Source organism: Pristiophorus japonicus, chromosome 2 (genome assembly GCF_044704955.1).
Source record: "Pristiophorus japonicus isolate sPriJap1 chromosome 2, sPriJap1.hap1, whole genome shotgun sequence".
NCBI lineage: Eukaryota > Metazoa > Chordata > Chondrichthyes > Pristiophoridae > Pristiophorus > Pristiophorus japonicus.
Genome location: NC_091978.1, coordinates 103,911,649 through 103,924,814, shown reverse-complemented (window position 1 = coordinate 103,924,814; position 13,166 = coordinate 103,911,649). Strand labels below are relative to the sequence as shown.

Genomic DNA, 13,166 nt, shown 5'->3' with positions numbered 1-13,166 from the left:
GCATAACTCTTAAAATAAGCTGAGATCTGGAAATATTGGAAATTCCTACAGGTGATTGTATGGGTGATTATACAGGGTCGAGGTGGGAACTCCCTACGTTGAGAGTCCCCGCAACCTCTGCCTAGTACGCCGAGAAGAAAGAGACATACTGACATTTTCAATAGCGCATATGCGTCCCACTTTGTAGATTGGCGTAAAAATTTCAGGTATGAGGTTTCTTTATTAATTCAGTTAATTCAGAATGTTTCCATGGCGCGGTGGGGGATCACTGGTATCCTTTCATTGGCCTGAGCAGCAAGGCCACATTGTGCAGCAGGTAGGCAGGTGCTCTCAGCTGGAGAAAGTTCTGCTGAGGCCTTATATGGGCTTAGAGGACAGAATTCCCAGGGTAGCGAAGAAACTCTCCAGATATGTCACCTTGACCTATGCAACAGATTTGCCCATAGACCTCTCCACCTGACAGTGGTAGGTATTGGGCAGAAACATGCATCCTTCCATTCATTGGCATAGTATACCAAGACCCCAAAATGTTGCACCACTGAATCACCTTAGCCAGAATATCTTTATTTTTAAGGATGAATTTTAGATGGTAAAGGAATATGATGCAGTCTGAGACAATACTAATAGGGACAACTATCTCACAAATTTGACCCTGATGGATGCAAGTTTAGAATTTCAAAAACTCTACTCTGGATCCTAATGGGTTGGTCAGAGATCTTCCATAGCCTAATGCTCAACCAACCTTCTTCCAACAAGTAAGATTTAATAAATCTAGAAATACTGAAAATAAAACTCCAAACAGTACCATGTAACAATGGTAACAGTTTTTCTGTATTTCTTTTGATTCTGTGCAACTGAGATCAAACCAGTACCCTGAAGACCCTGCAGTTGCCATTGCAATTGAATCACTATCATTTTGTGATGGTGCTTTGGGTCATGATCTTGTTGAAGTCTGGTAGCCCAGCCACATCTCTCCAATGTTTATGCAGGATGAATTGTAGCATGAGTTACATGGTTACATACTTAGTTTTACTTTATGTTATGTGGAACATAATAAATCTGTAATAAGGGAGAAAAATCTTACTGCTGTAATAACTGTCCTTTGTCCAGCAAAATCATATACATGACCTGTTAACACAAAAAAGCAAGAAATGCTTTCAGTTTGGTAAAAGGCAATAATATTCTAAATGTAATACTTCTTTCAATGTAAATGCATTTCAAATGTTCTATTCAATATTATTTATTGAATGTACTCATAGTTCTCACAATGCAAAAATTTCTCACTGTGAATCTATGCAGCCCTAATTAAAAAAACAATGGAGGTTAGCATGAGTACTGATCTGCAACTGACACCGAGGAACCAGCATTTGAGATGCATCACATATGTGCTGTTAGACCTGATGCCACTGACAGGCTGATAGCAAGTAACCCTCCAATTTTCCCTACCAACAGCAAACTTGAGTTAATAACAACTCAATGCTGTTTCCTTCCTTACTTATTTATTCTTATCTTAAAGTGAGGCATCCATCAGGCTCAACCACATCGAAGTCCAGCTCTCCACTACACAGGATCCTGTATAAAGTCTCTTCCCGTGTGATGTGTACTTTTTTTTGAGCCTCAAACAGCGCTGTGACACAGGGATTAGAAAGCCCAGCAATACAATAGCAATACATCTGAGAAAGCTGTTTTCCAATTCCTTCTCCAGTTCCCCCCAAGTCAGTACCCTATACACTGTCGTGTAAGGACATGAAGAAAAAACCTCACTCTGAAATATAGACATGAACTTACTAATCAAGTAAAAGGTCAATTAACACTCTCCTTCAAGAGGAGCTGTCTGAACGCCAAGTAATGCAAGGTAGCCAGCAATAAGCTTCAGGCAATCACGTGACAGGTCTGTAAATTAATCCAGACACATCTCAGGTGGGGTGAATTGCATTCTCAAAATTACCAGTGGGAGAGCAGATGCTTAAACTGATGCTATGGAATGCTACAATTCTGTTAGACAGCCTTGGTACGTCCACATTTGGGTATCTCAAACTTTTATTTAGAAAAGCATCCTTTGCAGCTTCTCCAATGACTAAATAAGTTTATCCAATGAGTAGCTGAGCCACACTGACCAGGAAGATCCCAATCTGATGAAAAGTCATCGACCTGAAGCATTAACTTTGTTTCTCTCTCCACAGATGCTGCCTGACCTGCTGAGTATTTTCAGCATTCTCTGTTTTTATTTCAGCATTCCAGTAAAATCTGCAGTATTTTTCTTTTGTAGACCCCAACCTGTGCTGAGATAGTTGATCTCAACCAACGTGACAGTAGAAGTACTATAGTTGGCCTCAGTGCCCCTGGGATAGACAAGGGAAATTGGTGTGGAGTCGAGTTCCTGATCACTATCTAGCAAACTAAGCATCTTGATGTGCACCTGAGGCACCTGAATTGCTATTGTTGCGTATATGACAGGGCACATCTGAAAATGTCCTGTAATTAAACAGCCAGATGATATTCAAGGACAGTTTTGTAAATTAATAAAGGGCTGCCTTTTCTTGTGGAACAGTACCCCAAAAAGGTGGCAACACCTGCAGGAAAGGAAGGGGGGCAGCAAAATTGGAAAAAATAAATAAAGCATTTACCGCACATCATTGTTTTTTATCTTATCTACTAGGATCTAGCCTGAAACTGCCAAAAGAAGTTATGTGACTGACCTTCAACACAAGAAGAGAAAGATAAGAGAATCATGTGTTATCTTTGTTCTGTCTGAAATTTCAAATTATAATCCCAAACTATCTATTTGCAGTAAACAAAAATATAATTTGGAGGAAAGAGGATGAAGGAAAAGAAAACAGTAATTATGGATGCCTTCCTACTTGAATCTAGCAAACCATATTAGATTTGGAACAACTTTGCAGTTTGTTCCAAATGGTTGACTATATTCACATTACAATTGGACTAAAGGAAAGTTCGACAACTAGGAACCACTCAGTTTGTGTAAAAATGGAGTAAATTACACTTACTGGAGGTAAACATGCAAGTTTGATTTGCTTGGAATTTGTGAGGCAGTTCTTCCGATCTCCTGCTCTAACTTTAGTGGAAGATTAGTAGAACACCTGGACATCTGGCACAAATGACGAAACACAGCCGTTTATGCCATTTCTCCAGGGGTTCTATTGATCTTCCAGTGAAGTTATAGCATGAAATCAGATAAACCCTGTATAAATTCTCCTCCGTTGCGCTTTGCAGAGGCATCTAGACTAAATGCATTTTGCAGTTCCTTACCATACATTTTGCCATTAATGGTGCATTTGTTGAATAGCATAATGTTCTGCGTCAGAGTTCCTGTTTTATCGGAGAAAATATACTTGATTTGTCCAAGCTCCTCAGTTAATGTTGTAGTACGTGCCATTGCAGGAATGTTCTTCTTTGGGTAATACATTTTACTATCCCAATTAATATAGAAGCTACTGCCCAGGCGTATTACTTCAATACTAGTGAAAAAAAGATAGACAAATATTAGAAAAATCAATCAATTATTTTCTTGAACACATTGAGGGCTAGAAATTCAGGTATTATCGATTTCACCCATTTTTGGGCGATAATTGTAGAGGCTTTTTTTTTTAGCGCCGGTGTAGCGCTATCGCTGGACGTCACAAAATTCACTAAACAGTGACCAGCGATAGTGATAACGCGAAATCCGCCCTTGCATGAGTGAATTTGTGCGCTGGAGCCAAAACTTGCGATCAAAATAAAAATGGACCTTCTGCGCATGCACAAATTTTTTTTTTTCCCTGATTCTTTTTTTCTCTGAGCTGTCAGTACACTACATTACATTGCCCCATGCACAGTACATCCAGGACTGAAGCAGGTATTTTTCACAGACCAACCAATCACGATGGAAGGGGACTCCAAAAGGCAGAGAGCCCAAAAGTTTAGTTTTGAGACAAACGAGGACTTGATTGCAACCGTGCAAAGCAGATGGGGGGAATTTAATAGGAGGGGTGCTGGTAAAGCCCTCCCAGCTGTGCAAAGGTGTCTCTGGATCAGTGTGGCCGAGGATGTTTCCTCAGTCGATAATATCAAGAGGGACCATCAACAATGTAGAAAAAAGTTCAATGACCATTGCAGGGTCATCAGAATAAGTAATATTTTAATTCATACACTCGTTCATTACTTAAATTGTAAATCTGACACGTTAGTATAGGTAGGCTTAGTGTTGCACCTTGTTTGCCATGAATAGAAACATCGAAAATAGGTGCAGGAGTAGGCCATCCGGCCCTTCGAGCCTGCACCGCCATTCAATAAGATCATGGCTGATCATTCCCTCAGTACCCCTTTCCTGCTTTCTCTCCATACCCCTTGATCTCTTTAGCCGTAAGGGCCATATCTAACTCCCTCTTGAATATGATCGTTACACATTAGTAAGACTGCTTTTTGGCATCTAAAAAGATGTTTCTGCACTTCAATGTCTTTCTCATGAACCATGTGCAACTACCAGGGCCATTTAACAGAGGACTGTATTAAATGCACACAGTTATGGTATAAGTGCTTTGATGGCTGTGTGTGCCACAAGAGCAGAAGGGCCCTCTGGTAACCATTCCAATTGTCATCTTTGCAGCGAAAGTTGTCGCATAACCGCCGGGAGCAGTGGCAGACAGGCGACAGTCCACCTCAGACGCTGCCGTTAATGGACCTGGAGGAATGCATGGCAGCTATCATCGGTGTCTCATGGTGGTCAAATACCCCTGGGGCTGCTGATCCTCTGTTTGAAACTGAGGGTAATCCTGCAAAATCCCTAGGCTAGGTTGGGGCAATGTGATGTAGTGACTGTGGGCTAGAGTTTGGGCAATGTGATGTAGTGTCTGGGAGCTAAGGTTGGGGCAATGTAATGTAGTGTCTGTTATGTATGTAAACATTACCAATGTGTAAGACTTGCCACCAGGGGGTGCACCTGTGGGAGACCCATGGGTCACCTATACACCCTGTGCAAGCAGGTATAAAAGGCAGTCTACTATGCTGCCTCCTCACTCTGGAGTTACAATAAAGAGACCAAGGTCACAACAGCTTAAGATGTACAGTCTTGTGGAGTTATTCTAAACGTAACAGTGTCTGTGGGCTAGGGTTGGGGCAATGTGATGTCGTTTCTGTGGACTAAGGTTGGGGCAATATGATGCAGTGTCTGTTGGCTACATATAATGCAGTAGCACTGGTCCTTCAAATGAGCCTGTGTTATGTGACCTTCCTCATGTCACCCTGTCCCCTCCCCTGCTGCTAACCACTCGTTTGTTGTTTTCTATTTCCAGATGAGGAGGCATCAAATCCAACACTGGAAGCCTCCACCTCAGCCCATCGTGTGGGGGTGCAGGAAGACACCGAAGACGAGGAACCTCCATGGGAGGAGGAAATTCAGAAAGCTATTCCGGGGTGGGGGTGCAAGAGGCCAATGCAATCGACACCTCTTTTAGTTGCGGCCAGTAGCTTTGACCAGGAAGACACATTCTCGGGCTTTGGCCAATCCGAGGCCCCGGGTCCAAGTGGCGTCCAGCCACGCATTCCCAGGGTTGAATGCATCTCTAGTCTTTGTCAATTTTCTTTTTAAATCTAAAAAACTTGCAACTGAAACATACACAAGTTATATTTTCAATTGCCAGGTGAAATAAGGACTACACAAAATGTGGAACAAAGTGATCTAAATGCACAATTGGTCCAAGATAGTGGAATATTTGTACATTTTATTTCATGGCGTGGAGCAAAAGTGGGCTTTAGAAAATTGCATCTCAAGGAGGGTGAGTTGGCAAAGCCGGTCTGCTGACAGACATAGAAAGATAGAAAATAGTTGCAGGAGTAGGCCTTCAGCCCTTCGAGCCTGCATCACCATTCAATAAGATCATGGCTGATCATTCACCTCAGTACTCCTTTCCTACTTTCTCTCCATACCCCTTGATCCCTTGAGCCGTAAGGGCCATATTGAACTCCCTCTTGAATATATCCAATGAACTGGCATCAACAACTCTCTGCGGTAGGGAATTCCACAGGTTAACAACTCTGAGTGAAGAAGTTTCTCCTCATCTCAATCCTAAATAGCTTACCCCTTATCCTTAGATTGTGTCCCCTGGTTCTGGACTTCCCCAACATCGGGAACATGCTTCCAGCATCTAACCAGTCCAGTCCCGTCAGAATTTTATATGTTTCTATGAGATCCCCTCTCATCCTTCTAAATGCCAGTGAATACAGGCCCAGTCGATCCAGTCTCTCCTCATATGTCAGTCCTGCCATCCCGGGAATCAGTCGGGTGAACCTTCGCTGCACTCCCTCAATAGCAAGAACGTCCTTCCTCAGGTTAGGAGACCAAAACTGAACACAACTGAGGCCTCACCAAGACCCTGTACAACTGCAGTAAGACCTCCAAGCTCCTGTACTCAAATCCCCTAGCTATGAAGGACAACATACCATTTTCCTTCTTCAACGCCTGCTATACCTGCATGCCAACTTTCAATGACTGATGTACCATGACACCCAGGTCTCGTTGCACCTCCCCTTTTCCTAATCTGCCGCCATTCAGATAATATTTTGCCTTCGTGTTTTTGCCACCAAAGTGGATAACCTCGCATTTATCTACATTATATTGCATCTGCCATGCATCTGCCCACTCACCTAACCTGTCCAAGTCACCCTGCAGCCTCTTAGCATCCTCCTCACAGCTCACACTGCCACCCAGCTTAGTGTCATCCGCAAACTTGGAGATATTAGTCTCAATTCCTTCATCTAAATCATTAATGTATATTATAAATAGCTGCGGCACCCCACTAGTCACTGCCTGCCATTCTGTAAAGGACCCGTTTATGACGACTCTCTGCTTCCCGTCTGCCAACCAGTTCTCTATCCACGTCAATACGTGTCAATACATAAGAAATAGGAGCATGAGTAGGCCATTTGGCCCATTGAACCTGATCTGCCATTCAATAAGATCATGGCTGATCTGATCATGGACTCAGTTCCACTTCCCTGCCCGGTCCCCATAACCCTTTACTCCCCTATCGCTCAAAAATAAATTCAATGACCCAACCTCCACAGCTCTTTGGGGCATAGAATTCCATAGATTTACAACCCTCTGAGAGAAGAAATTTCTCCTCATCTGAATTTTAAATGGGCGGCCCCTTATTCTAAGACTATGTCCCCTAGTTTTAGTTTCCCCTTTGAGTGGAAATATCTTCTCTGCATCCACCTTGTCGAGCCCCCTCATTATCTTATAAGTTTCAATAAGATTACCTCTCATTCTTCTGAACTCCATTGAGTCTAGGCCCAACTTACTCAACTTTCATATTGCAAAGTGCTGCAGTCCAGCAGGAAACACAAAAGGATAGTATGCAGGTACAGCAAGTGATCAGGAAGGCCAATGGTATCTTGGCCTTTATTGCAAAGGGGATGGAGTATAAAAGCAGGGAAGTCTTGCTACAGCTATATAAGGTATTGGTGAGGCCACACCTGGAATACTGCGTGCAGTTTTGGTTTCCATATTTACGAAAGGAGATACTTGCTTTCGAGGCAGTTCAGAGAAGGTTCACTAGGTTGACTCAGGGATGGGAGGGTTGAGTTATGAGGAAAGGTTGAGTAGGTTGGGCCTCTACTCATTGGAATTCAGAAGAATGAGAGGTGATCTTATCGAAACGTATAAGATTATGTGGGGGCTTGACAAGGTGAATGCAGAGAGGATGTTTCCACTGATAGGGGAGACTAGAACGAGAGGGCATGATCTTAGAATAAGGGGCCGCCCATTTAAAACATGAGGAAAAATTTCTTCTCTCAAGAGGGTTATAAATGTGTGGAATTCGCTGCCTCAGAGAGCTGTGCAAGCTGGGACATTGAATAAAGTTAAGACAGAAATAGACAGTTTCTTAAACGATAAGGGGTTATGGGGAGCGGGCAGGGAAGTGGAGCTGAGTCCGTGATCAGATCAGCCATGATCTTATTGAATGGCGGAGCAGGCTCGAGGGGTTGTATGGCCTATTCTTGTTCCTATTTCTTATGTTATTATGTTAACCAATCCCAATCCACGCTAATATATTACTCCCAATCTGATGAGCCTTAATCTTGTGCATCAACCTCTTGTGTGGCACCTTATGGAATGCCTTCTGAAAATCCAAATTTGCTACATCCACTGGTTCCCCTTTATCTACCCTGCTATTTACACCCTCAAAAAACTCTAATAGATTTGTCAAACACACTTTCCCTTTCATAAAACCACATTGACTCTGCCTAATCACATTGTGATTTTCCAAGTGCCCTGTTACCACATCCTTAATAATAGATTCCAGTATCTTCCGTATGACTGATGTTAGGCTGACTTCCTAGGGTATCCTGTTTTCTTTCTCCCTCTTTTCTTGAACAGCAGGGTTACATTTGCTAACTTCCAATCTACGAGGACCGTTTTAGAATCTAGGGAATTCTGAAAGATCAAAATGCATCCACTATATTTGCGGCCATCTCTTTTAAAATCCTAGGATGTTGGCCATCATACTAGGGGATTTGTCAGCTTTTAATCCCATTAATGTCTCCAGTACTTTTTCTTTACTAATGTTAATTACTTTAAGTTCCTCAGTCTCATTAGACCTTTGGTTCCCTCCTGTATGTTCATAGAATCATAGAAATTTACAGTACAGAAGAATGCCGGCCGATAAAGAGCTATCTAGCTCTTGGTCCGTAGCCTTGTCGGTTGCAGCACTTCAAGTGCATATCCAAATACTTTTTAAATGCTATGAGGGTTTCTGCCTCTACCAACTTTAAAGGCAGTGAGTTCCAGACTCCCACCATCCTCTGGATGAAAAAGATTCTCCTCAAGTCATCTGTAAACATCCTACCACTTACTTTAAATCTATGCCCCCTGGTTATTGACCTCTCTGCTAACCTTCCTATCTACTCTATCTAGGCCCCTCAAAATTTTATACACCTCAATTAGGTCTCCCTAAGAAAACAACCCCAGCTTATCTGATCTTTCCTCATAGCTAAAATTCTCCAGTCCAGGCAACATCCTCGTAAATCTCCTCTGTACCCTCTCTAATGCAATCACATTTTTCCTGTAGTGTGGTGACCAGAACTGCATGCAATATTCTAGCTGTGGCCTAACTAGTGTTTTACACAGTTCAAGCATAACCCCACCTGCTCTTATATTCTATGCCTTGGCTAATAAAAGCAAGTATCCCGTATGCCTTCTTAACTACCTTATCTACCTGTCCTGCTACCTTCAGGGATCTGTGCACTCCAAAGCCCCTCTGTTCCTCTACACTGTCCTACCATTTATTGTGTATTCCCTTGTCTTGTTAGCCCTCCCCCAGTGCATTACCTCACACTTCTCTGGATTGAATTCCATTTGCCACTGTTCTGCCTACCTGATCAGTCCATTGATATCTTCCTGCAGTCTACAGCTTTCTTCTTCATTATCAACCACACGGCCAAATTTTGTATCAGCTGCAAACTTCTTAATCATAGTTCCTACATTCAAGTCCAGATCATTGATATATACCACAAAAATCAAGGGACCTAGTAGTGAGCACTGCGGAACCCCACTGGAAACAGCCTCCCAGTCACAAAAACACCCATCGACTTTACCCTTTGCTTCCTACCTATCTGTCAATTTTGGATCCAACGAGCCACATTGCCTTGGATCCCATGGGCTTTTACTTTCGTGATCAGGCTGCCATGTGGGACTTCAGCAAAAGCCTCGCTAAAATCCATATAGACTACATCAAACACATTACCCTTTTTGACCCTCCTTGTTACCTCCTCAAAAAATTCAATCAAGTTATTCAGACACAATCTTCCCTTAACAAATCCATGCTGACTGTCCTTGATTAATCTGTGTCCTTCTAAATGAAGATTTACCCTGTCCCTCAGAACTTTTTCCAATAATTTTCCCACCACCGTAGGCTGACTGACCTGTAATTACTTGGTCTATCCCTTTCTCCCTTTTTAAACAAGGGTACAACGTTACCCTTCTCCAGTACCACACCTGTAGCCAGAGAGGATTGGAAAATAATGGTCAGAGCCTCTGCTAGTTCCTCTCTTGCTTCTCCCAACAGCCTGGGATACATTTCATCCGGACAGAGGGATTTATCCGCTTTCAAAGATGCTAAGCCACTTAATACTTCCTCTCTCATTAGGCTTATTTCCTCTAATATTTCACACTCATCCTCCTTGATTGCAATGTCTGCATTGTCCCTCTCTTTAGTGAAAACAGACACAAAGGGCCCAAGTTTCCACAAGAAAAAAACGGGCGCCCCTCCGAGCTGGGCGCCCGTTTTTCGCGCCTAAAACGGCGCCTAAAAAAATCCTCGGTATTCTCCACCTACTTACAGGTCCTCTGGCCCTCGGCGCAGCCAGCACGAGCTGTAGGGAGGGCGGAGCCAGGTCCCGGCGCTGAAACAGTGGCGGGACCTCTGCACATGCGCGCTACAGTTGGCATGCAAGTGCAGTAGCTCCAGGCGCCGAACTGTGTGGGAGGGGCCCGAAGCACGCAGCCCCTAGCCCTGGCTGAATGGCCTCACTGGGGCTGCATGAATGAGGCTCCTCCCACGGCCAGCTCCTGCTCCCCGCCCGACCAGACCCGACACTCGCTCCCCCCCCCGCCGACTAGACACCCGCGCCCCCCCCGCCGACCAGACCCGACACCCGCTCCCCCCCCACCGCGCCGACCAGACACCAGCTCCTCTCCCGCCCCCGCCAACCAGACCCGACACCCGCTCCCCGCCGACCAGACACCCGCTCCCCCCCGCCGACCCGACCCGACACCCGCTCCCCCCCCCCCACCCCCGACCCGAGATCCGCTCCCTCCCCCTCCCCCCGACCCGACACCCGCTCTCCCCCCCCCCGACTGACCCGACCCGACACCCACTCCCCCCACCCCCCGCCAACCAGACACCCGCTCCCCCCACCCCCACCCGCAGACCAGACGCGACCCGACACCCGCTCCCCCCCCCGCCCCAACCCGAGATCCGCTCCCTCCCCCCCGCCCCGAGACCCGACACCCGCTCTCCCCACCCCCCCGACTGACCCGACCCGCGCTCCTGTTCTCTCTTCCCCCCCTCCCCTCTCTCTCTCCCCCTCCCTTCCCCCCTCTCTCTTCCTTCCCCCCTCTCTCCCTCCCTTCCCCCCCTCTCTCTCCCTCTCTTCCGCTCCCCTCCCTCTCTCTCTCTCTCTCTCTCTCTCCCTCCCTCTCTCTCTCTCTCTCTCTCTCTCTACCCCTCCCGCTCAGCAGCACGAACGGCTGCAGAATTCTCCCTGGCTGAAGCACTTTCGCACAGGTAGGAAGATGGTTTATTTAATCTTTTCTTGGCTTATAAATGTTTATTCAGGTTGGATTTATTTGTAGAAGTATAAATAAGGATTTATTGTCGAATTTAATGAGTTCCCTTCCCCCCCCTCATTCTGGATGCCTAATTTGTAACCTGCGCCTGATTTTTTAATGTGTAGAACAGGTTTTTTCAGTTCTACAAAAATCTTCACTGGCTCCATTCTACTTTAGTTTGGAGTACATTTTCACTGTGGAAACTTTCAAATCAGGCGTCAGTGGCCAGACACGCCCACTTTTGAAGAAAAAATTCTGTTCTAAACTAGAACTGTTCTACCTGACTAGAACTGCAGAAAAAAAAATGTGGAGAATTGCGATTTCTAAAATAGTCCGTTCTCCACCAGTTGCTCCTAAAAAATCAGGCGCGAATCATGTGGAAACTTGGGCCCTATGTATTCATTAAGAACCATACCCACGACTTCCGCCTCCACACACATGGTCCCTAAGAGGCCCTACTCTTTCTTTAGTTATCCTCTTGCTCTTAATGTATTTATAAAGCATCTTTGGGTTCTCCTTGACTTCACTTGTCAATATTTTCTCATGCCCTCTTGTTGCTTTCCTAATTCCCTTTTTAATTTCACCACTGCACTTTCTGTACTCCTCTAGGGTTTCTGCAATATTGAGCATAAACGTCCCTATTTTTCTTTATGCTACCCTGTATGCCCCTTGATGTCCAGGGGGCTCTAGATTTGTTAGTCCCACCCTTTTTCTTTAAGGGAACATACTTCCTCTAAACCCTCACTATCTCCTCCTTGAATGCCTCCCACTGCTCTGACACTGATTTACCTTCAAGTAGCTGTTTCCAGTCCACTTTGGCTAAATCACATCTCAGCTTAGTAAAATTAGCTTTTCCCCAATTGAGAACTTTTATTCCTGGTCTATCTTTATTCTTTTCCATTACTATTCTAAATCTAACTGAATTATATCACTACCACCAAAATGCTCTCCCACTGCTACCCCTTCCACCTGCCCAGCTTCATTCCCTAAAACTACATTCTAGAACCACCCCCTCTCTTGTTGGGCTTGCGATGTACTGGCTAAAATAGTTTTCCTGCATGCATTTTATTAATTCTGCTCCCTCTATACCTTTCAAATGAATTCTATCCCAGTTAATGGGCCCAATTTTCCCCAACCCCTTTTTTCGGCGCACTTACCATAAATGCGGCGACTTTGCGCGCTGGAAACGGTGCCGAAAAAATGTGTCCCCATCCTGTCCGCTCTACTGAGTCTCTGGTGTCCCAGCGTGGTGTATAGTGCAGTGGGGGGCGGAGCAACAGCCCAGCACAGAAACCAGTGCCGGCAGCTGCGCGCATGCGCAGTGGAGTCTGCGCGCATGCTCCTTGCCCTCCCAGCGTGTCCTGCGGGCTGTGAGCAGGACCCGATTCTCGCAGCCCCTATCCTCGGTCGAGTGGCCTCCCGCACCGGCCGACTGGCCCATTGATTTCCTGGGCTGAGGTCGGATTTGAGTTTTATTTTGTATTTATTGATGGTTGTGCTTTGTTTAGTGAGGAGAGTTTTGATTGAGGGGGAGGAGGAGAGTTTTGATGGCGGTGGGGGGAGGGTGTTTTGATTGGGGGGGAACGTTAAAAAAAAAACTTGCACAAAGATAGGACTTTTATTTTTTATTTGTTATTGATTGATTACTTTTTACCTTTTGTGCTTTATTTTGTGCTTTGTAAGTCTTGGTGCAGGTCCTCTCAGCTTCCTTGTATTTTTTATTTGTTATTGAATGCTTATTTTTGTGCTTTGTTTAGTGCTTTGTAAGTCTTGGTGCTTTAAATGTACTAACCTGCGCCGAATTCTTAACTGCCCGCAATGTTTTTCAGAGCTGGCC

At 44.9% G+C, this 13,166-nt stretch overlaps 1 protein-coding gene across 3 annotated transcripts in view; it reads right to left on the bottom strand.

Annotated features, from left to right (window-relative positions):
* Window positions 1-13,166, bottom strand: part of atp8b5b (ATPase phospholipid transporting 8B5b) — a 506,562-nt gene that overhangs the window by 170,090 nt on the left and 323,306 nt on the right. For all 3 annotated transcript variants that reach the window (XR_011588690.1, XM_070868497.1, XM_070868507.1), the window contains exons 14-15: window positions 3,271-3,479; window positions 1,085-1,128 (exon numbers count right to left, since the gene is read on the bottom strand). Coding sequence is in view for 2 of the 3 variants with exons in the window: in XM_070868497.1 (XP_070724598.1) it covers window positions 1,085-1,128; window positions 3,271-3,479 (253 nt within the window). In the remaining variant the exon portion in view is untranslated. The remainder of the gene's footprint in view (window positions 1-1,084; window positions 1,129-3,270; window positions 3,480-13,166) is intronic.